The 24766-nt window shown below is 34.2% G+C and overlaps 2 protein-coding genes across 2 annotated transcripts in view; one reads left to right on the top strand and one right to left on the bottom strand.

Annotated features, from left to right (window-relative positions):
* Nucleotides 1-12949, top strand: part of LOC105223375 (uncharacterized) — a 178979-nt gene extending 166030 nt beyond the window's left edge. Inside the window, exon 11 of the mRNA XM_049458302.1 lies at nt 11030-12949. The gene's annotated coding sequence lies outside the window, so the exon portion shown is untranslated. The remainder of the gene's footprint in view (nt 1-11029) is intronic.
* An 8291-nt stretch (nt 12950-21240) lies between these two features.
* On the bottom strand, nt 21241-22227 carry LOC125779361 (jerky protein homolog-like). Its single transcript, XM_049460708.1, has 2 exons — nt 21930-22227; nt 21241-21874 (listed from the first exon to the last, which is right to left on the bottom strand). Exons 1-2 carry the CDS (start codon nt 21959-21961, stop codon nt 21241-21243), a joined length of 666 nt encoding a protein of 221 aa, XP_049316665.1. The 5' UTR covers nt 21962-22227.
* Nucleotides 22228-24766: the final 2539 nt, after the last annotated feature.

Genomic DNA, 24766 nt, shown 5'->3' with positions numbered 1-24766 from the left:
TTTGAAATTTGTTGAAATGATGATATATTTACATATATTTGAAATACAATTTAATCTCTCTATTAAATTTTGCCTTTTTTCTTCGAGCACAACGTGTTCTTATTTCTTGTGAGTGAGTGTGTATAATAGTGAGTATGTTTAATTTAACAATTCAATCATAGATGGCGCTTTTCATATACCAATCATGTTATAGATTATAATATTTACTAAATTACAACAATTTTATATTCACTTTATCACTTGAACCGCAGGAATTTGGACCTGGGCCCATAACCTGTTAAATTTTGTTAAACCTTTTTATTTAAAGTATGTGTTTATTCTTTGGTGGTTGAAACAAGAGTGAGAAAATGTGTAGGTACAATAATGTTCAGTTACAATGCTAATTCATTTTAAATACATCAGAGTTGCATGTATATGTACGTTGTTATATGCAGGACTGCATTTCAACACTAGTCCAGGAGAAGATTTTTTTTTATTTTATATATACATATATATATGAATTTTTTTTATTTTATTTTGTTATTTATGTATATAAATTTTAAGTCTTTATTAATTATTTTGTTTTTCTTATGAATTATTTTCTTTGTTAATGAATTAATATTGTTATATTATGGTATATTAATATGAAAAATGAATTGACTGTAAATGAAAAAATGAACTGATAAAATAAAACACATAAACTTACATAAAAATAGAGTTATAGATTTTCTGATGTTCTCTGCATTAGGGTCGTCGGTTCCAGAAATGAATAATGGATCAGGTTGCTCTCGTGGGTGTGCGCTTTCGAAATTTGTTTGCATTTGCAACCATTTCGTGTTTATGCTATCATTCATTTCATTTACAAAATTGTGCAAGACGCAAGAACATTTTATTATTAATATAGCGTTTTTAATATCGTTGTCAATTCCTTTCCTTATCCTTCTAAACCTTGTCTTTAAGGATAATACATACAGACGCTTTGGAAACCCCGAATAGTCTTCCAACTGTTCTGTACTCAGCAGAAGAACCAAGGGCATACAAAGCGATAGCAATTTTTTATTCTAATGGAATACAATACAACATGTATAATATTGAGTGCGCCGGTTTTGGCTGTTACACCCCACGTTTATTGCCATGAGGGCTGATCTATTAAATCAGCCCTCACTTTATACACAACCTTTGCACGTACCTTACGAATAAATAATTTCTATAACAGGTTTCTTACGAAATATATATTTAGATTCACAAAAACGATGTGTAAGTGATTATCTCTGTGATATGATGTGGTCCGATTGCCTCTGTGATTTATTCCAAGAATATGACGTTGATGATTGCACTTATCTGCTCGATGATTGAAAAAATAAGAAGGAGGAGAACCAAGCCACATTTTCCCTTTTATAGCTTGGCTAGAGTGTTGAAACTGTATAACAGTGTGACCAGAGTGTGGGCAATGCATTGGCAATTTCATAATCGCGTGACTAGAGTGTGGGCAATGCATTGGCAATTTTATAATAATGACTAGAATGTGGGCAACGCATTGGCAATCCGTAACACAACGTCAAGTGGAAATTTTATAAAATGATGTAATTACTTACGTGTTTCCATAAACGTTTTGGGCTATTGTTATTTATTACAAAAAGCAATAAGGAATTTTGCATTTTTATCTCAGTTAATATTTTTTCCAATCTAAATTGTCGTCTTTTCCGTATTTCTGCCAACTCCTTATTACTGGCAGCAATCTGCGTAATAAAGTATACAATCGCGTTCTTTTGTTTTTCTTCCACATCTTTAATTTTTATTATTTTTTCTTTTTTAGTTCACGAGTAAAAATATTGATTCACGAAACTTTACAATTCTCCAAGAAGAATACAAATACAACAAATTTGACAGTTGATAATCTCATTTGCCTATGTAAACGGGTAGATTATTGAACAATCTTATAACGAGATTAAATTCATATGTAAACGTACTTCTAGTAATTAGTTATATACTAGCTTTGAGTGATGTTCAAAATCCTATTAGCAATAATTAGCATCTATTAATTTCATTTTTTTTTTAACTTACAAATTTTTATGCAAGTAGTAGACGTCTAGGATTTTCTGAAGCGATGCACGCTCATCAGACATAATCCAGATAGTCTCTCTTCTCCCATCGTGCTCCGAAGCCAAGTTTTAACTCTCCTTAGCGTACTAAATGAACGCTCCACCGTTGCTGTAGTGCATGGTAATGTACATAATATTTTGAGAGCTTTTCGAATTGAAGGGTAAAATTTATCTGCCTATTTGATCAATTCAACAACTTCAATTTCTCTTAATTCCATTTCTGATAAATTTTTATTTTTCCATAAATTGTACCAAAGTTTCAATTCATTGCTGACATCTAAATCGTAATGCTTTTCGAATAGTTTCGAGTTCTCAAAAACGGCTTCAATTGAACTTTTGAGCATATACAATGGATGCAACCGAGATAGCGCAAATGCCGATTTTAAAGGGTGATGTATCGATCCAATGAATCGATCAAGTACTACACTTGGCTCGAAAAATCGATTTTTCGATTAATCGATCTCAGATTGCCATCTCTAGTCGTCATTCTACCGCTTTCGTTCTGCTCATAACGGTCTCGTCTAACGCTGTCGCCTCTGTCGTCGTTGACGCTTGCGCTATATCGTGTTGCTCTGTCTTGCGCTTGCCTCTTTGGTGTTGAACTTTGGTTTGCTGTGACTGAGTGATTTGTACTTCTTACATCTTCGTATGCCTCGTTGTCGGTTTAGTCATCCGACTCGTCGTTTGAAGCATCGTCGTCGTTTACGTCATATTTCATCAAATTGCCCTCTTGCAAGTTGCGCAAAATATTACCAGCCAATTGCTTACCATTATGCCTCAGGCCCCCAAGACGTTGCAAATCGACACCAGATCTGCTTGAGTTAAATTGTTCTCAATGTACTTCATTTTTTCGACATACTCCGCGCTCTGCTCGGCGAAATTAAAACCAATAAACTCGCGCAACCGCTTTCGATTATTTCGGTCACCGTCGTACCCGAGCACAAATTTATGCAAAGCTACTGTGCTTGGTTTTTACTAGAGGTGGAGAAACATCGATGTTCACGGGCATCGATGTTTTTGGCGAAAACTTAATATAAGAAAATCGCTGTGTAACATCTGTAACAGTTTCAAAACGTGTATAAGAAAATTAAGGAGCTCTTACAATTCATTAATTAATGTTACTTAAAAAGTTAACAGCTAATATCAAGGTCATGTTATTTAGCTGGAGATGACTGCGGTGTGGATGCAAAAATACCATTACATTTCGGAGTTGGCGCATCGGCTTGAGAAGTCAAAAAATTACTGAACAATGAATCAGATAGCACTGCACTACGTGATGGACCCCCAATTTGGTGGGGATACCACATTGATGTAAGTGATGGCGGCTGGATCATGCTGACCATGTTTGAAAACATATTAGCTGTCTCACGACGATCCTCTTCCAGCATTTTGGCTGTTTCTACGCAATTTTTTTCCAATAATTTTTCAATGGTGCTTAAATAATTTGTGTTCTGCTCCTTTATTGCGCCGATTAAATTGTCCTGAGTCTGCTTCCAGTCTTTGGTAAAAGACTCCATTACCCTTTGGTAGGTTTTCTTTTCTGAAACTTGAAAATGATTGATCAATCAAAACTAGAAGTAACCAGGTCTACATACTTGGATTTTTAAAAGTTTTCGATGAACTTGCTTGGATTTGAGGGGGTTCAGATTCAGTTGTACCATTCTCCGAATTATTGTGTGAGGTGTCCTCTCCGCTATTGCTGGGCGATGGCTTAAAACTTCATCCAGTAGGTCAAAATATTCGCGTGTCTGTCTTTCAGCGCCACTGGTGTTATTATTACGCTTTACTTTATAGTATTCACTTTTTAATGCCTTAAACTTCGTTCTTATTTGTTCTGCATCCCTATTATGTCCCTTTGCCTTCAGTTCTTGAGCCACTTCTTCAAATACATTTTTGTTGCGTTTTACCTTACTATCAAGAAGTTTCAACACATGGTTCTCTTTAATTACTGAAAGCATTTCATTGAACCTCCAACAATCCGACCGATTTCGCGGTATGATTTTCCTTCTTCGTGAAGTTTAACAATTATTTCTCTTTCAGAGGAGCTTATTTCCTTATCTTTAGGAGACATTGTGTGTACTGAATTTAATTTCGAAGTGAAATAAACAAAAATCTTTTAAAATTGCTTCTCTTACAAAAAAGAACTAAAACTATAACTTATCGCTACTTTTACACTTTGTTATTACTCGGATAGTTCCCGTTTTAATAATTGTAGTACGCAGACTTTTTCTGCGCTTCCAGATGAGTATTTTTTGTAAATTTATCGATAAAACAATGTTGCCAGGTTTTTTATTGCCTTAAACGCTATGAGATTATGCAATATAATATATACAAGTTATTTTTTAACAAAGAAAATAAGATATAAGCATGTACGCAGACTTTTTCTGCCTAGTGTATATGCCATGTCATTATATGCCGAAAATACATATATTTATTTCCCTTCATATTCTCTGTTTGAGTATGTGAGAGAACTGTTAAAAATGTTAGTATTTCACAACGTGAATTCTGTAGTTGTGAGGTGAAATTCCGTATCGCAATTTTATAAAATGTTCGACATCGAACCTGCACCTTCTCTATGTTTTACATTCTCTGGTTCAACGATGGCTCACCATTTTCTTGCTGATTTTCATCACTTCCCTGCGCCACATGATTCACTTGTCTCCATAACTTGCTTTAGCAAATCTGTATTTACGTCTTGGAGTCGGCTTATTAGTTCGGTTTTTGTCCCGCTGGTCTTTAAATTTAACTCTTTCAACGCTTCTTTCAGTTGCACTACCGTTGAATTATTTAGGTCAATCCTGCTTCTGAAGTCTGTCCTTCAAGACAGAGTCAGATGACCGTTCTTTATTGAATTCAAAATGCGACTGCCGCTTACATGTTAAAAGAAACTTATTCAAAGTAAATATGAATGAATGAGTATATACAGTAGAACATTTAAAAATGAATGTGTATTATAATAAATTACAGAGATGCCAATCGTGACAAATACCTGTTGCTTGCATCTAGGATTTAGTTTATTTCTCTCTCCTGTAATCTTTTCATATATAACATCTCCGCATAAATATGTATAATAATCCCCCACCACCAATCGTATTGAATTTATTTTCAAAATAATTTTCCTTACAATTTGTTACTTTTATTAACTTCGAATTTATTAAGGTTATATTTGAATCAGGGTCATAGATACCTGTGCATTTTAGTGTATTATTCAGTATAACCTCAACTTCTATTAGTGAGGGAATATTTAGTTTTTTGTATCCTGAAATTGATCAATCTCCACCATCAAGTTTTTGCAGTGTTTTACGCTGTAATTTTTGTCTTCCTTGTACCAGCACAAGTCCCCAGGGTGAAATCTATTTTTCTTTCTCATCTTATAACATATTTGACAAGGTGTTTTTTTTTTATTTTCTATTTCTGGTTTAGTGAAGCGCTTTTTATGCATTCACACACTAAATACTTAGAAGAGTTGGATCTGTCATTTCTTGACGATCTAGTTTATTTGTAATATAAGTTGGCAATCCTGCGATAATCAAGTCAACAAGAGTTCTCATATCTATACCACTATTATATTATATTAGCAATCTCTGCTTTTTCAATGCGTATTCAAGCAGTGAGCCATTTAAATGTTTGAAATTCAGTGCATACATTACAGAAGACTAACTTTTATCCGCGAATGTTTTAAGAAAACGCACTTGCCATTTTTTCCATAGGGTGTTTAAACCATGTTTAATTAACATGGACTCATTCAAGAATAATCTCAAAATGCTAATTCTCTATCAGTATCACTATTTAAATCAAATCTTGCACATTCACTTTCAAAACTTTGCAACCATTGTTTAGCATTAGTGGTCTTGTTATCAAACTTCTTTAAAACATATTTTTCATTTAATTTGTTCAAACTGTTAGGTTTTTCTTCGTTTACCTTGGATTTATCACTTAGTTTCTCTGAGATTTCAAATAATTTTTCATCTGTAATAGATCATCTTGTGACATGAGTCATTTCTTGTAATAAATAATCATTAAACATCATATTTCCAACATCATCTTTGTACAGTGCTAAAATATAACTTGGTATGGACACCCACACTTTTCTATTATTACCTCTTCTCTGTAATATCTTTTTTATCTTCAAAAATTCGGGTAACTTTATCAATTGAGGGTGGTGTTTTACTGCTTGAAAACCTGGTGGTATGAGGTACGTTATTCCGTCCTCTTTGGCAATCGACTTTATAATCATTATGTTATTCTTTGGATCTTCATCTGCAGCCAACTCAACCTTAAATTGTAATTTCTCCATGATCTACTAATATCGAATCAACTCTGACAATTGTCGATTTATAATAGGGGTATTCAGACCGAAGCCTGTTAATTTGGTAATTCGTTAGTTGATACTTCGTTAAAAGGTTTAACTGTGAACATACTTTTTGCTCTACCTTGGTAGTATGGTAAATTTTATTCCGAAACAGCTGATTCAATTTTATTAAAGAGTTAAAATGCCTCAACAAAGTGCAAAATCAAAAATTTTCAATAATTTAATTGAAAATTATGTGGATCAGATCAAATTTATTACTGGTAAGTACTTTAAATTGATGTACAGAGGAGCATGGAACTAACTTTCAAATTATTTCAAGACATATTTAGTGAAGATGAAGATTTGGTAGAGGATACCATTGACGAGGTGTATGAGGATTTGCTCATTACACTAAACTGTCGTAGAGATATAGAAAATATTGTTCCAAAGTCAATTCACTGGTGCGATGATATTTTAACCACAATGGATGACAATCGGTTCCGTCAAATGCTGAGTGTAGACCGAACTCAATTTACTCACTTATTGACCCTCATATCAAGTGACGAAGTTTTTAAAAAATGTAGTGGCAAGCAATTCCCGATTGATATACAGCATATAAGAGCCCAATCTATACAGAATGACAGCTATTCTGTATAGATTGGGCTCTTCTGGAGAAAGTGCATCGATACGAAAAATTGCGTCAACCTACAGAAGCAACTCTCAACAATTTAAACTACTTAAAATAAAAAAATTCAACAAACAGCATAGCAAATACCGTGTAAGAATTGAACACTGTTTCGGCTTATTAAAAGAGCGATTTTGCAGTTTAAAAGAGCTCAGGATTCGAATTCGAAATAAAAGTAGTCAAAAATACTGTAACGAATGGATACTAGTATGCTGCATTCTTCACAATATACTACTTGATAACAGTGAAAATAAGAATTTCAATGAGAGTACAAATGAAGACATTTATGAAGAAGAAGTGGAAGAAACGACCTCAAGTAGCTTTGAATTAAAAAGGCAATCGTTATATCATCTTATGTTTCCAAATGCTGTTTTATTAAATAAAAAATTATGATCACATCAAAAATTCATTTTTCATTTTTACATATAAAAAGTTGTTGCATATAAAAAGTTGTACTTCAAGTTATCACATTTAGATATATTTTGTACATTCTTAAATTCTTACATATTATATTTACACTTTAGTTCAATCATCGCCAGTCTTTCTTTTTGCTCTAATTCTCCAATTTTTTTTATTTCAAAATCTTTATTTATCTTTTCTCTGTCCAATTCTAGCTTTAACTTTTCCAAATTTAACTTTTCTTTTTCAATTTCTATTCGTTGCTCAAAAAACTGTTCTCTTTTCTTTTGTATATCTTTAAGTTCACTAAGAATATTTTTTGGAGCACGTTTTTTCACTTTTTCGAGGAACGACGGAGTGGTAGGAAGATCTGTTGCTACCTCTGCTCCTACTGTTGTCTGTTCTGCATTGTCGTTAAGTGAACCCGATGGTTCCGCAGATGATTGTGATGATGCTGGAATTTCCACTACCTCTACAAGGTCTGCAAAATCGCTGCAGTATTGTGACACTTCAGGGTTGTACGTCTCTACAACACAATGGCTTCGGATTTACTCCCAAATAGAACCGAAAACCGTTCATAATTCGGCCACATTTGTGAAAGTTTTGCTGAAAGAACGGAGAATTATTAAAAAACCAAAAAAGTTTCACTTAACATTAAAGCCGCATTTACCTTTTATTTAGGAAACATCATCGCCAACGTCTATTCCAGCTTTGTTATACATCTGCTTCCAGTACCGGACCTTGCAGCGCAACATGTCCGTAGTCGCATCAATATTTGTTATTTCAACTAATTTTTTATAGTACAACTGGGCGTTTGGTTTCAATAAAAAATGTATTAAAGTGTTTAGTTAAAGCTAATTGTATAACATAAAGAACTACCTCAATTTCCACATTTTCTAGTAAATATTCTAGAATTAAATCGTTTTCCTCCTCACTCCATTTTTTTTGAGGCTTTGCCCTCTTACGTATCTTCTTTTGAGGTTCCACTGAAAATAAGTATTTAATGAAACTATTTGTTAAAGATATACTTACTTTTGCAAAATTTTTTCAAACTCACGAGTGTGCACCAAATTAATTTTTCCCTTTAAAAATAAGCAACGAACGCCACTTATTTTTCCGTTGAAAATGAATAAAGCAACGAACAACAAACAAGCAGCTGATGTGATATTACCGAGTAACGAAACAATTATCAAGCTTGGCAGCTGGATAGTTCGTTACTCGGTAAAACGATAGTCTGTTAATTTTACAAAAACAAAATACATGTAAAAACTACCGAACTAACGACTAACGACTAACGAATTAACAAGGCTGGTCTGAATACCCCTAATATGTGAGATGGTACTGTAGAATAACACACAATTGGATTTATCTAAAAACAGAAAGGTTTATTGTTATTATGTACACAACTTGAATTGGGATAAAATGTTTAAGTATGTACATTGTAAATCCCGGTCTATTAACCTAAAAACAGAAAATCGACAATTAAAGGTTTCTTCCTTCCAATAGCTTAGTAGACCAACGCTTTACTACTTTAACTTATTAAATTATTTAATTTATGCAGTTTACTTCTCTTACACAAATATTTTAACTATACTATTTTATATAATGCGAAATAAATGACTTCCTGAGCATGCTTTTCTGATTTTATCTCTGGTTAATGCCGTCTGTCAAATATCATGTCATATTTGTAAGGGTAGTGTTCACTCATTTCATTGTAAGGCTGCGTTCACAACATACAAAGCTTAAATATGTTTTATTAATTCTATTTTTATTGTGTCTTTCTAGCATCTTAGTTGGTGCTGATAAAAGTTTGTCTGGTATATTAACATGAGAGACTTTATTATAAAGTACTTCAAAAGGCTTCTCATTAGTTACCGAATGTATAGTTTTATTATATTGTTGGGCAGCTCTAAATATTGAATCTGAAAAGCTTATTAAATTATATTCTTATTTAATATAGCAACTTGTTGCTCCCGTATCTATTAATATTTTAAAATTTTGACCAGTAACCCTGTCATTTCGAAAAATATATGGCAGAGTTAATTTTGGCCTAAAAAATGACCCTCCTTAATATTATTAATGCCTGTGTCTTAATCGGTGGCTGCACATTCTGTTGTGTACTTCCTTGTGTCATTTTTTCTAAATTGTTTTGGTTAAAGGTTGTTGGCTTTTGCAACATACGGTTGCGTGTATGGATGCTTGAATCGACATCCATTGGTGTAGGTAGTGGTTGGTTATTCTGATAAACCATTCTTTGGTTGTAATTCCTTTGTGGCTGGACTTATGGGAACCGTAAATTATTATTGAAATTACCGTTATTGAATCTGTTGTTATTAAAAGTATGTTGCCTGTTATTGTTGTTAGGATTTGAACAGTTTTGATTTTTTTCCAAATTGTAATGCGAACGTCGCTGACATATTGTTAGATTCTAATTCTTGTGCTTTTGTCAAAGCATTTGGTAAATCGCTTGGCGATAGTGAAAATGGTATCTTTGCTTAGTTTCCATTTAGCCCCGTTATGAATGTGCGCAAGGCATCCCGCCTATTTTTGGTATTAAACTCTTTAGTTACGCCACTATCTGATCCGTAAATCATTATTGTTTTGTTTATTAGCAAGGTTAATTTCTCATTAACCTTTTTATAATATTCAATTATGGAATAATTTCCTTGACGCAGAATACTAATTTCTTGCTCAATTATGTGAGCTGGTCACTTATCGGCGTAAGCGAAATCTAATCGTGCTAAAATAGCATCAAAATTTAAAACTGTTCCGTGGTTGGACAAAATGTCATTAGCATCGTGAGTAATTTTATTTCTTAATATAGTCGATGCAGCAAAATACCTACGGCTGCTTCTTACGTATAAACTCATTGCATTGTTAGCCGATTCCCTCCAGCTAACATACATATTTATTCTGTTTTCCCCCAAATTCTGGTAAAGACTTTACTACTTCTAGGGATTCGTCACAGCGAATCTCTGAATTTATTACTTCAGGTTTGTAATCTGTTATTGTTGTAGACTTCGTTAAGTCTTCTATTTGTCTGCGCATTTCAGATATTTCTAATCTAAGTGATGCATTCGTTGCGGCAATTAGTCTTGCGACTAAGGTCTCATTTTCGCTAGTTAAAGCCATTTTTATTTATTAATTTTCCTTTTCTTTAAATATAGGCAATTTTCAATTTTATGGTTGCTTTTACAATAATCGCAATAATGCAACCTTTCGTATTTTGGAGCATTTGTATTACTCCCCATTTAAAACAAATATTCCTTTTTTGATACTTCTATCATCTCTATAGTCTCAGACATAACTGTCTCTTGATTATAATAATCCTCAAGTGTGACCTTCTTATCTTTTCCTATATATTTAAAAACTTTCTCCATACATTTAATTTTAAGTTTATCTTTATTTACATCCCTTTCTTTTTTGTTAATGCTATCGACTAATACAAATCCTTCAAGATTTCTAACTATTCTGTCTATTTCGTTATAGTCCAAGTCAGTTGGTAGAGCATCCGTCATTTTGTTTTTTATTTTCTAATTTTGATTTTAATTTTTATTTTTTGATCCTTTCTAGGAAAGGAGACTTTTATTCTGGAGGGTCTGGAGTTCAGAATCGCAGAATTGAGTTTTTATTATAAACCGGAGGGTCCCCCTTGCGGTGGTGAATCGCGGTTTCAAAATATTTTATTACTTGGCTGGTCGAGCCTTCAATGATTCTTAATAGTTTAAACTTAATTGCTAAAATTGATTGTGTTATATATTAATGTACTAATATATTTGATAAATATGGATAATAAAATCTTACTCCTTCTTCTCCTCGTCTTTTGTGGTGTGTTGTAATTTCCTCAGTCCTTGGTTTCCTTCGATAGCTACGCCGCTGCTTGACGTGCAATGCCTAATGATGTTTTGTTTTTTAAATATTTGTATTTTGCGATTTAAGTCACTCTTTTCTTTTTTATTCACTGTTCATTTTTAAAAATTTATTTAAAAAAAAAATTTTGTTCTTATTTATTCTGCGATTGTCACAACACAACAAGCAATGAAGTTTTTGCTCACTTTACTTCAAGTTTGGTTTGGCTTTTCTCCCTATTTTTAGGATACTTGTTTTTTCTTTTTAATTTTTAATGCGTTATTCGCATATGTACTACCTCTCGTATGAGGTTTATGTACGTTTACCGGTTAGTGTTCACTAATCGCGACCGTTATGGTTCTAGGGATACATTTCTCTCCATTTATACGACGAACACGTGCCTTAACGTTGGGCGCCAATTAACTTCCCTTGTGTGGGAAGTATTAAAAAAATATATTCCGTTCCGCTACGCACGGTAGAAATTAAACACAAGTGTTGATTTGAGCGTGATAATATGTGGTGCGCTTTGATCATGAAGATGATCACTCAATACGCTTGCCAATTATACACTGATCTTTATTAGTAAAATCACTTATATTTATATTCTTATAATTCTATGCTTATTACTAAAGATGCTTTGGCATTACAGTAAGTGATGAAATGCCAGAGCATTGGATTTCCAATTATTCTCATTATCAAAACAAATAATGGAATATTGAATTTTGCTTACTTATCAAAACAAATGATGTATTGATTTCTTATTAATTAAAGTATTCTGCTGATCAAGCAGTAATACTGTGAGAAGATACAATTTATTTACATTTATCATTAGGTCTCTGTGTGGCTGCTGCCGTTAACTTGTATACATATGTACGTATTTGGGGCAATAATACAGAAAAGATTTGATGAAACTCACCATGAAATCGGTCAATTTTTTACTTACATGTACATATACTTATGTGCTTTGAAACCCACAACTACGAACAGAATATCTATATACATACTTACATATTATGTGCGAGTTTTTTGCGTATTGCAAATATAAGAATCGTACATTTCTTAACTTTGGATCAGAACAAAATAAATAAGAAAATCTTGTTTTCAAGCGAATTTAAAATCGCACGTCATCGTTTTAACAAAGGACAACTTCTATAGGCAATTTAAGAAATCGAGTAATATGCAACTTGATATATTTTTGTTAATACATACGGTTATATTGTCTAGCACAAACTAGCGATGAATCACCAGCAACTGATATAATCACACTGTTCCCAATGCACAATTTAAAGAAAACTCAACTTATCCAGAGAACTTAAAACATAGAGGAGGTGCAGGTTCATCAGGACAGCGAACATTTGTTAAAATAGTAGTAAGGAATTCATATACATATGCTCCGCTGTATATACTTATATATGTTACCGCTGTTCAGCTACGCCTCCTCTGTTGCTACCGCTTTCTTCATGTGTTTCGATTTCACACTGTTGCCGATGCCGCCTTCTTATTTTTGCAAATGTTTCACCAACTCATTGGCACTGCTATTTCTATTACCAAGCCGTTATTTTTGCCGTTAATCATTGGCGTTCTAATGGAATCGCCTGACGCTCCTTGGACTGTCGGTACAGTACCTTCGTGGTCTTTACGTACCACCATCGCCTAACGATCCTTGGACTGTAGGTACAGTACCTTCGTGGTCCTTACGTACCGCTTATTACTTTTCAAAAAAATGTCTTCACTGATTCACGAACGCACACTATCATCAAAGTTTCGCCACTTTACTCGCTAGTATGTCATTTATTTTTGGCAAAAGGTTCACTTTTATTTCTATTATAAATCACTTTTAACCTTTTCCCGAAAATCTTACTTCGAGGCCATATCGCAAGTATGCCTCATAGTCTTTTAGTTTTAAAATCCGTTCACTTTTCCCGGGGTAATTGCACTTGGACATCCCGGACGAGCCCCCATTTGTAGGATTTTTAAATTAAAGTACATTTTTAAATTTGTAGAATTTCTCCTTTCTAATTAACAGTTTATTTAATTGATTATATATAAAACTTACCACTTGGTTTTAATACCCACTGCTTTTGGGACGCAATATATATATAAGTATGTGGTTGTTCACTTCACGTTAACAATTTTATTAAAGAAACAGAAAGGTTATAATAAAAGTCTCCTGGTCGGATACCAGTGAAGGTGACAATGTATATAGAAAAATGGATTATGTATGATAGATGTATTGAATTAGTGGACTCCCTGGTCGGGTACCAGTGGAGGTGTATATGTTTTTATAAAACGATATGGTGATGATGTGTTGGTTCAGCTGCTGCGCGTAGAGGATCTCCAGATGAATAACAAATGATGTTTTAGATGCGTCGAATAACGCCGGATGAATAGAAACTGATGTTTTAGATGCGTCGAATAACGCCGGATGAATAGAAAATGATGTTTTAGATGCGTCGAATAACGCCGGATGAATAGAAACTGATGTTTTAGATGCGTCGAATAACGCCGGATGAATAGAAACTGATGTAAAAAAGTGTTTTTAACCGCGTGCCGAATATGCAACTAGTATAACGTCCGCCGATGTGTACGTCTCGAAACAAGTGATCGAAAAAAGCCACGCTGCTTTCAGGACGAGCCCTTTTTTGCTCGTTGGGCTGTGGAGAGTTATGGTGGGTTGATGTACGGCGTGTATTGGTGTGTGTGTGTGGGTGTAGACTGCTGCTTCCAACGATGTTGACGATGAGTGTGGTCTCCAAGTGTAGAGAGTGTGCCAGTGTTGCTTTTTGCGTGTGACAGAGTTGCTTTATGAGTGGTGTGTTGTGTGGTGTAGGGGTGTATGAGGGCGAAAAGCTAACTCATTTAGCCAGATTATTTTAAAACTTGGAAAATGTCACTCAAACTTCACAATGACACGAGTGTGTTCCGCCGCGCTCGGCGTTACAATCCAGAATGAATACTAATGTAACATTAGTAATGTTCGCTATGATGGACGCTGAGCCGGGCGGTAAGGCTTCTACTACGTAATGCACAATTGACATCCACTATTTGACATTCGGATAAGTGGTTCCCACTTATCTGTTAATTTTAATGAACTATGGAATACGGACCTCAATTCTAATCTCACATGTATCCTCTTGTGTTTTGTCCTCAGCAATTCCATATTGACATGTAAAAATAATTATGATATGAGTTTAATTTTGTATGAATGCATGCATAGTAATATTTATAGTCAATTTGGACTTGCTTATTTAATAATTTTATTTGATTTTTACATAATATACTATACTATAAATATTTTTGTATTATATTTCTTACTAATAGAAATTAAATTTATCGCAAGAATATATACATATGGGTGTATGTAAATAATGAAGTCTCTTCACTTATAATTTTTTAAACTTTTATTTCTCCTGCTATGCAGGAGCAGCCAAATCTTTTCGATTACAGAGTCGGTCTTAGACTAACTATTTCCCTAAACAAAAGCCAATTCCTAACTTAACGCTACCTTAAGCGTCGCTGGCGCTGCCACTGCGGTTCGCCGTTGTTGTCGTTATTGCTGTAACACGCTACTCTGCGACAAAGCGTCAGCACTTTCCGTACCTATGGGAATGTTATTGTCGCTGATTTCGCATACTGATGTTATTGCTGTTGTTGTCATGCGCGGAAGGTAAGTTGCATCGTAAGCACTTCGATGCACTACAGGTGAAATGAATAAGCAGATGGTGGTTTGGCTATGTGTGTTAACTTATTCATACATCTTCTATCATATTAATCTTATGTCTTTGCACATGCTCATATCATAACCTTATTATCTGCTCATATAAATGTATGTATAGTATACGCATGTGCGCATTCAGAAATTCAAATCATGATTTTATCACTTATCAATGTATTACACGTGAATTAAGAATGCTATTTAGGCAATTCTAAAAAATATATATTTTACCAGGATATTACTCCTGGGTTTCTCTTTATTTAATATAAAAGTATTATACAATACATCTGACAATATCTAAGGTTTATATTAAATTGAATTGAAGAATACACAGTGCGCGCGATACACTGTATTTTTAGCTTTATACTGATGTAGCGTGGCGTGCTGTGATTGGTTGTTTTAGGTGGCGTGATATTTGCTGTAGATTCTTGTGGCATGATGTTATCTCCCTTTGTTTGATTGTTCACGTTGTATGTGCGTGATATGCTGTTGCTAGGTGATATTGTTACATATATATATTATATATATAGTTGAAGGTATTAACTCCCCCCTCCTTTAATAAAAAGATCTCTTGATCTTTTCCTTCATACTGCGGTGATGGCATCTTTCTTTATTAGATGTTCCATTCCTTGTGATTCCAGGATTTGTTCATATTTCTTCTGCTGTTCTTCCTTTAACTTAAGTGATTTACATTTTAATATGGCATAGGTTAACTTAAATCCTAAGTAGTATGTCAGTACAATGATTATGCAGAGAGTAAATATGGCTATGCAAGTATTCCTTATCGGGTGTTCCTCGAATGGAATAATGAATTTGTGCAGTTTTTCTATGTTATTAAATTAATATTTTGATTCTGGACTTAGTATGTCTAAAATTTCTATATTTTGATTTCCTTGAGATAAAATGTATTTTTTAATCTCCTCATCTTGATTGTGGAACGTTATGTCTTAATTTTTATATCTTCATTCTTTTCTTCTATCGTGTTGCATTGTGCTTTATTATTTAATAACATTGGAAGGGTGCACATATCTAGTTGTGTTTCTTTACAAATGTGGGGTCGTAACCCGGTTTTTGCGGGTTCAGCCCTAATAATAACGCACTTTGTCTTTTCTTTAATGTTTATTTCACTTTATTTGTTTATTTAATTTGCATTACAATAGCAGCTTTCTTGAAGCAGTAGTTAATTTACAGACACAAGTATGTGAGCGTTTGATGTAAAAAGTAAATATGAATAATGGCAAAATGCACAAGTACGTTTGATGTAAAAAGTGAATATGATATTTTAAAAACACAAGTAAAACTGATAATTCTGGTATAATGGCAAAATGCACAAGTAAGCGATAAACACAAGTAAGTCTTATATTGAATTTTTCCATGTCTGTATGAAATTGGTGTTATGTCATATGTTTCACATTTTTTATTGATTACAGGATATTTGTATACTATTATAAATGTATCCCCTATTCTACAAATATGAATATCTGGGTATTCCATTATATTTATTACCGGAACTTCGTTGTTTTCCAATTTCATAACTTGTTCTATGTCTTTCATATTCAGTGATGCTGAATAGAAATTTTTGTTTTTTGCGAAGTTAATCGAAGAGGTTTAAGTCTACCTCCTTTGGATCATTGTAGATACAAACTTCGTCCTTGGCTTCCTCTATGGGAACTGGTCCTAGGTGAGCTTTTGCGTTGTAAATCTACCACGATAGCTTGGAGAGCTGAGAATTCTGGTGATTGAGCCATCTTTGTTTTTAATTTGAGACACCTTTGAATACCTTTTGAAAAATTTGTTGTTTTCTACTCGTATTCTCACTTTGAACGAATTTATTTTGATTCCTTTTAACAGTGGGTCCCTGCTCGGGCGCCAATTAAGAATGCTATTTAGGCAATTCTAAAAAATATATATTTTACCAGGATATTACTCCTGGGTTTCTCTTTATTTAATATAAAATTATTATACAATACATCTGATTATATCTAAGGTTTATATTAAACTGAATTGAAGAACACACAGTGCGCGAGTTAAAGAAAAATAAAAGTCCACGAACTGCGAGTAAGAATAATATGTCTTTATTCGTTAACATCCGAAACTACAATTCCAAATTATTTCTAACTGCTTAGCCTATTTATAGTAGTGAGTAAGCAAATATTTTATATCCGCTATCCTTACAATTTGTTGTTTGCTTAATCGGACCATTTAACAGTCGATCTTTAGTTTGATCATTACTGCTATGACAACAACAACATTAGCTACTGACATTTGTCAGGTGATTTGGCGGTTGTCCTGATCGCCGATGAATGTTATTTTATCACAGCAATGTTGCTGCACATGTTGTTGTCAAACAAGTATCTTCATTATTTGTTGTTGCATTATTTTGTATTACTTGTTATTGGTTTTCGTCTAGCGGTGCATGTACATATATGTATGTTTATATTTAAGTAATTATGTGTAAGTTTGTAAATTATTATTTATACATATTTATATATATGTATATATATATATATATTTTTTTTACCGCTTCACGCCGACTCTGCTGCTGCAACCCGTTCGTTGCCAACTTGATCGTAACGCGTAACGCTCGCTGTCTGTTACGCTTATGCACCTGTGTTGCCGTATCCACTGCTTCTGCTGCGCTGTTGCGGCGGAACCGTTTCCACACACTGCTCGTTCGAAAACACGAGCCAATTGCAACCTATTTGCTGCCGACTTGTTGCTGACTCTCAACCTCGCTTTTTGTTACACTTGTGTACGTGTGTTGCCGTCGATCTTGCACTCTTCGCTGTTTCTGATGCGCTATTGCGGCGCAACCGTTTCGCTGTATGCTTGTTTGCCGATGCAAACCAACTCCAACTTGATTGTTGTACACGTACCATAACGTCGCTGCTTGCTATGCTTCTAGAAGACTCAAGTGTACTAAAACTGTACTTCACCTGTATTTTGTGCACCTCCAAAAACCGCTTCCAACGCTTAGGTTTGTCTCGCTGCTCCACTGTACAGTCTACCGAGTCTCGATCTGGTGCCAAATGCTGCTGTTTCGAGTTTGTTTTTGCAGTGCACAATATGGCCAATAAAGTTGAGTTGAGCCGAGTTGAATCAATTTATATCAAGATATAGCGTACGACCAACCGACCAACTGTAGAAAACGTAGCGGACTCGGTAAGTCCGGTTTGCTGAAACCAATGGCTGATGCGCAGGAATAAAACTGGACCAACTTCGCTTCAAAATAGATTTCACTTTATTCCATTCACTTTATTTTATTTCACTTTATCCAACTTTACAAACGATCAATGCTTTTATTAAATAACTGGTGCTTTACAATATATTCAACTAGATGCTTAATACACTTTACTGGTCGCCGTCCGCTATTCAAGTGAAGTCCGTTATTGGTTTTATTCCGTTCTAGTCCCTTTTTCGTTCAGTCAGTGTTGTCGTGTGTCAAAAACGTTCAGTTCGCACGGTCGCATTTCTTAGTCCTACATGTATGTCAATATGTGACTCCTCCACTCCTAGATTCAATGGTCTCCATTGAATATCTAATATTGAATGCTGTCAAGTTTTCTTATTATTACTTTTGTAGCTCTACATTTAAATTCATATTTTTATTTCTCTTATATATTATACATTTTACCAATATCCCTATTGCTATTAATAATGTTATTAGTATGCTTATGCCATAGTTTACATTTTTGTGTATTTTTAATTCTTTCAATTTGTTACGATAGCTATTAGGGTTAGGATCCTCCCTTTGTTGCCATAGCGCTGTGAAGCCTTGATGTCTAGCTTCTAATATTATTTTGTTTTCAACTCATCCAAAAATTCCGCTGAACTTCTCTTTTCCCCGAAATTGCTCAGAAGTATTTGTTTCAATGTTTCCCACTCACTAACTTGTCCATATCTGTGAATTATTTCCCTAGTTTTTCTACGCATCTTCCTTTCAGAATATTGAATAAAATTTTTTGATTACCTACATAAAAAGTTAGTATTGTGGGTAATATGTCTTCAATTTGCTTAATGAAGTCTGTTTGTTGGTTTGGATCTCGTCCATCAAAGTCTGCAATTCCGTTAATACAGTTCAAAGTGAGTTGAAAAATGGTATGGTGGATGCTTCCATTTTGAGAAAATTTTATTTCGAGTGAAAATTATATGAAAAAAAAAAATGTTCGTATTTATTTTGATTGAACTTAGTTTTATGTAATAAGTTCCTACTGGGTATATTAATTGCTTTTGTACAGTTTGAGAGGTACTGTCTACTCTCGTAGTGAAGATGTCTATCTAACAGTTTCAAAGAAATCTGGTCGAGACACATTAACAATTTTATCATTTTTGGAGTCACTGTTTTAGTGAAACATTATTATTTGACTTCGATTTTGCAACACTCTGTATACGAGCGATTGAATTTTTATTTTACACTATTGTGCGATAATTTTTACACATTGTTTTGTATTTTCTTACTTACCATAAAAAATTTTAATATGTTTTTATATATGTAGAATTAAACTTTAATAAATGTAGAGTTCACTTTATTTAACAAATGTAGAGTTCACTTTTATTTAATAAATACACTTTTAATGTTTGTACAATTTCACGTTCACAATGGTTTGAATGATTTGCTCGCAATGGCAACGAGGGCCGGATAACATGCGGCGCTTCCTTTATTAAAAACGAGTTACTTATGTATATTCGCGGGCCGAACGCGCTCGCCGTTACAATCAGGAATGCATTATATATCTTACGCTATGATGAACGCTAGCCTTACCGCCCACATCTTCCACCTAATCCACAGATGTCATCCACTCTTTGACATTTGGATCAGTGGTTGCCATACTGCCCTTATTTCTCATCCTACATATACAGTATTTTTCGGATATAAGAGCCGAGCGAAATGCTCAAAATTGGAACACTTTATCCGGGGAAGTCTTATATGAAAACCCCGGTTAAAAGCACTTTTGGGGCTTATATGAAAGTCCCGCTTTATGTACCTTTTGAAGCTTATATAAAAATGCACATATGAAACAACTACTTTTTTAAGCTACGAATATGTAAATATTTATTAGATACTTTTTAAAAGTACTTTAGTATACATACATGTGTATGTATTCATCACTACATAGTGAAAAGAAAAAAACAAAAGTAATATTCATGTAAAAAACAAAACATAAAAATGTAAGGAGCAAATGAGATCTTTGTCGACCATGCTTGAAAAAATTTTGCACAGAACGAAGTCTTAAAAAATTACATTATTTTGAAAAAAGAAGTCTTAAAAAATTACGTTTAAAAAACCAATTTGTTATTTTAGTTTGGAAAGACATCTCATTATGGAGAATGTCCTCCTTCCATGCTTTCTAATTCAGCAATGTATTTATTTTTTGGCAGGAAGTGGGCTCTGAGGCTGTGAATACAATGCAGAACTTCTGCAAGTGACGCTGTTTTTAACACTTCCTCAGTCTCCTCTTCATCTTCAGACCCGTCGTTATCAATTTGCAGTGGATCTGCTTCTGTATCAACAATGGAACTGACAATTTCCTCATCAGTCCAATTGCCATAGCACACAATGTCGTCATCACATACAATATATGTTTCAAATGAGCTTTGTGTATTTGCACCTGCCAGGCTCTTAACGATTTTTTCTACTTCAGCACTTGTATCTTCAAATTGCTGATCAGTGGGTGTAGTTATAAATTTTGCCTATCAAAAAAATAATAAAAAAAAATTAATGAATATAATAAGCAAAAATTGTGAAATTTTAACGAACGTACCTTTTTGAAACAGTTTGAATTGATTCAGGTTTCACCATCCAAAAGCTATGTTTAATCATATGAATAACTTGAAATATATTGAGTGATTTTTCAAATTCAGCCACTGTTTGTCCGCGTTCAATTGCAGCAACCTGTTTCCGAATAATACTTTGCCTATAGTACGCCTTAAAACAGTGGATATTCCTTGATCCAGAGGCTGAGTTATTGCAGTTGTATTTGGTGGCAAAAACTGAAGGTTAATGTTTGTCAAAGTGTCAGAAATCTTATGACAAGCCGCATTGTCAACCAGCAGAACAATTTTTCGATTCTGTTCTCTCATTTGTGTATCCAACTTATTTAAAACTTTACCCCAAATCTCCTGCGTCATCCACGCTTTCTTGTTAGAGTAATACTTTAATGGCAAAACTTTATTTTTAAAGCATCGCGGACTCTTTGACTTTCCAATGACAATGACTTCCTTAAATTCTCCCGTGGCATTGCAAATAAAAAGAAAGCGTTAGCCGGTCCTTAGAGGTCTTGAACCCTTTCACTGTTTGTCCCTTATGTGTAAGCGTTTTTTGCGGCAATGCTTTAAAGAACAAGGCACTTTCGTCTGCATTGAAAATATTCACCTGATCATAGTTCGCTATAATATGTGGAAGAGTTGTGCTCAGAAATATTTCTGCATTTTCCTTATCAGTGGAGCGTTCTTCGCCGTGAATATTTCTTAACTGAATGCCATTGCGCTTCTGTAATCGCCAGAGCCATCCTTGCGTTGGCGTAAAATCTTTTTTTAGCTTCACTGCAAGCTGCTTGGCTTTTTCCAGCATTAAGTTTGAAGAGATTACTGCTCCAGAGGATCTCAGTTGATTAAACCATATCATTAACGCCTGCTCCACCTGGGCTTCTTTACCTTGCTTCATTCTTTTTGCAGACAATTTGCGCGTGGACGATTTGTTAGCAATTTCGCCTGCGTTTCTTAAAATTTTATTTAGTGTACTTGAAGAGCACCCATATTTGGAACACAGTTCAGGTTTTGATATGGTTTTACTTTCAGCGATAACTTTAAGTTTCTCCTTTATGGAAAGCGTCTTTCTTTTGTTACCAGCCATCCTGTAAAAAAATAAACGCTACTAAATTTTGCAAACTTAAAAATTATTTCACTTACACTTTTGCCAAAAATTTTACATTTGCCGCCATTAATCAACAAACATATGTTTTTACAGATTGCCATACCGCAAAAAAAGAAAAAAATCAAATAAGTGTAGCCAGATTTTTCTTTTTTATATCCGGGGATTTTTGTACGTATTTCTTTAAAGGGCTCGCACATTTTCAATGTTATAAGCGGGTAAACCTTTTAAACGGGGAACACATTAACCGGGGATTTTTCTGTATATTGCTTATGTGCAATTTTTTGTGACCTGCTTTTATTTCCTTATAAGCGGGGAAATCTTTTAACCGGGAGGCTTATATCCGAAAAGTACTGTATATGTATTTTTCTTACTCTTATTTGTTCTGCTGTTGCTTTTGTTGTAATTGCTGTAACTGCTGCAGCTGTTGCTTTATAGGTTGCATCCAAACTCAAATAACCGCTACCGTTGTACGAATATTTTTCAGTAAAAATCACACTTTATTTATTTTTATATTTTGAAAGCTCATTATTCGCTGATATTGTTTGAGGTTTTCTTGCTGCGCATTTAACACGATAGGCTTTCTCCTGATTAAAAATTGGTTTTTTAGTACATCAATGCTGTTAGTTAATGCAGTTTCCTTTGCTAATCCCGCAGTGCTTTGTATTGAGTCATAAAGTAAGTCGTAGTATGATAAGATTTTGGTTAAATTAATCATGTGGAATAGGTAATCTGAATTTTCGTAGATGTAACTGGGATACGTTTCTGTTACCAAATATTTTTTATTTTCCACATTGGTCACTTGTAGCGCTGTTGCTTCCTTTAGGAGGATCATTATTACATCATGCGATACATTTTTAATGTTGTCTTTGTGTATTATTTTATTCTTTGTAGTTAACACTGTATTTTCTCTGTCTTCTTTAACGATGTGTTTAATGTATCTTTTATTATATTTTTCACGTCTACTAGTTTTTTTCGTAGGTTGTTTGTCCCGGTTTAAATTTTTTTAGAGTTCTTTTCTTGTTATGGTATTCTTGCATTTGTTGCTGTTTTTGTTCAATATTATTTTTCACTGTTTCACTAGTATCCTTGCTGAAAAGAAGATCGACTTGGCTTCCTTTGTGACACTGAGTGTATGGTTATATTCCTTGATGGCGGGAAAGATTTGTTCTTCCGTCGTAGATTTTTTATCCTGAGCTGAAGTGTGAGCTATCTCTAGAATGGTAGAGTGGAACCGTTCAACTTGCGCGTTGGACGTTGAATGATTATTTGCCGTACGCGTGTGCTTTATTTGTAGTTCGTTTAGCATACATGTCGTACAATACCAATGAATATGTTTTCGTTGTCCGTCATCACTTCGGTAGTTCGGAATTACTTGGCATAACACTTCTTCAAATATTTCGTGAAAATGTCTTTTTGTATCAAGTTTACGAAAATATGCATATTGTTGTGCCATTTTATTTTATTTTTTTAATTTGTTAACCGTTTTGAAATAAACTCGAATTTTATTTCTGAATTCACTGTTATTTCTTAGTCGCGAAGGACTTTTTACCGAATCCTTTTATTGACCGGTCCCTGCTCGGGCGCCAATTATGAATAGTCTTTAATTATTCTTTAAAAATATATTTTCCTTCGATTCCTCGAAGGTTCCTTTATTCAAATATTTAATACTTGTATACACAAAATATCATAACTGACTATGTCTAAATCTATAGTATTGTTGATTCTCGGTAGAACTATCTTTCTTTATGACATCATTCAACTTCCTATAATCTACGCAGAAACGGGTGCTACCATCTTTCTTTTTAACTAAGACGATAGGTGAACTCCATGGATTTATTGAAGGTTCGATTACACCGTTTTTGTGCATGTCTTCAATAATTTTGTTAGCATCCTCACGTTTTCCTAGTGGAACCCTACGCGGAGCTTGTCGGATTGATTTAGCGTCTCCGGTATTTATGCGATGTTTGACAATGCCGGTTCTTCCATTTCAACTCTTTGTACTTTGTGTGCTGGTATACTTAGTAGAGAAGCTGTTTCCTGTGTGAGGGCGTGCGAAATCGTTTCAGCAAACGTTCTTTTTGGCAATGCATATGTGGCGCGTTTGGTGTCCACATCACGAATTCTATTTATGAAACTTTGAATTTTCACCCTCTCAATGTAATCCACAGGTGCATCTGCATTTGCCAAATGAGCCAGTCGTTCTATTTCAGTTGCGAACTCTTGTAATGACTCGTTCATCTTCTGACCCCTATTTTGCAGTTCGATCTGGTGTATTTGTTTCCGGTGCTCACTACCATATCGTCTTTCTATCGCACCCATCAATGCCTCATAATTGTCCCGTTCACAATCTGGAATAGTCTGAAGGATTTCTGCCGCAGGTCCTTTCAATGATACAAACAAGGACGCCACTTTGTCCGCTGCATTCCAGTTATTGGTCATTGCTGTCTTTTCAAACTGAAGTTTGAAAATTTGAAATGGAATACATCCATCGAATGTGGGTGCCTTCAATCTTGGATTATTTGTTGATGGTGCAGAGCCATGCAGTTGCAGTTCTCGCATACGATTACTCAATTGAAGAACTTCTGATTTTAAATTTTCTTCGTCATTTTTTAACGTGCTTAATTCGTCTTCAAATTTTGAAAATTTCTATTGCAGTTGTTTTTGTACTTGTGTAGTATTTTCTGTAATTGTTGTAATTGTACCAAACGATTTTCTAACTGCGTATTATTTTCAGTCATTTGTTTGTAACTGTGATGTATTTTCAGCTATTTGCGTCATTTGCTATGTCAGACGATTTTCTGTTTGCACTGCATTTTCTGCCATTTGCTTAATAGCCACTAACAGCATGTTCATGTCTACACTTGATGATGTT

Source organism: Bactrocera dorsalis, chromosome 1 (genome assembly GCF_023373825.1).
Source record: "Bactrocera dorsalis isolate Fly_Bdor chromosome 1, ASM2337382v1, whole genome shotgun sequence".
NCBI classification, from domain to species: Eukaryota; Metazoa; Arthropoda; class Insecta; order Diptera; family Tephritidae; genus Bactrocera; species Bactrocera dorsalis.
Note: the sequence above shows the minus strand (reverse complement) of the source record. Positions and strands in the feature narration are given on the sequence as shown.

Coding starts and splice junctions, on each gene's coding strand:
- LOC125779361 (XM_049460708.1), bottom strand. CDS start 21,961: ATGGCGGCAAATGTAAAATTTTTGGCAAAAGT. Junction 21,875..21,929: donor GTAAAATTTTTGGCAAAAGT/GTAAGTGAAATA, acceptor ATTTTTTTACAG/GATGGCTGGTAACAAAAGAA.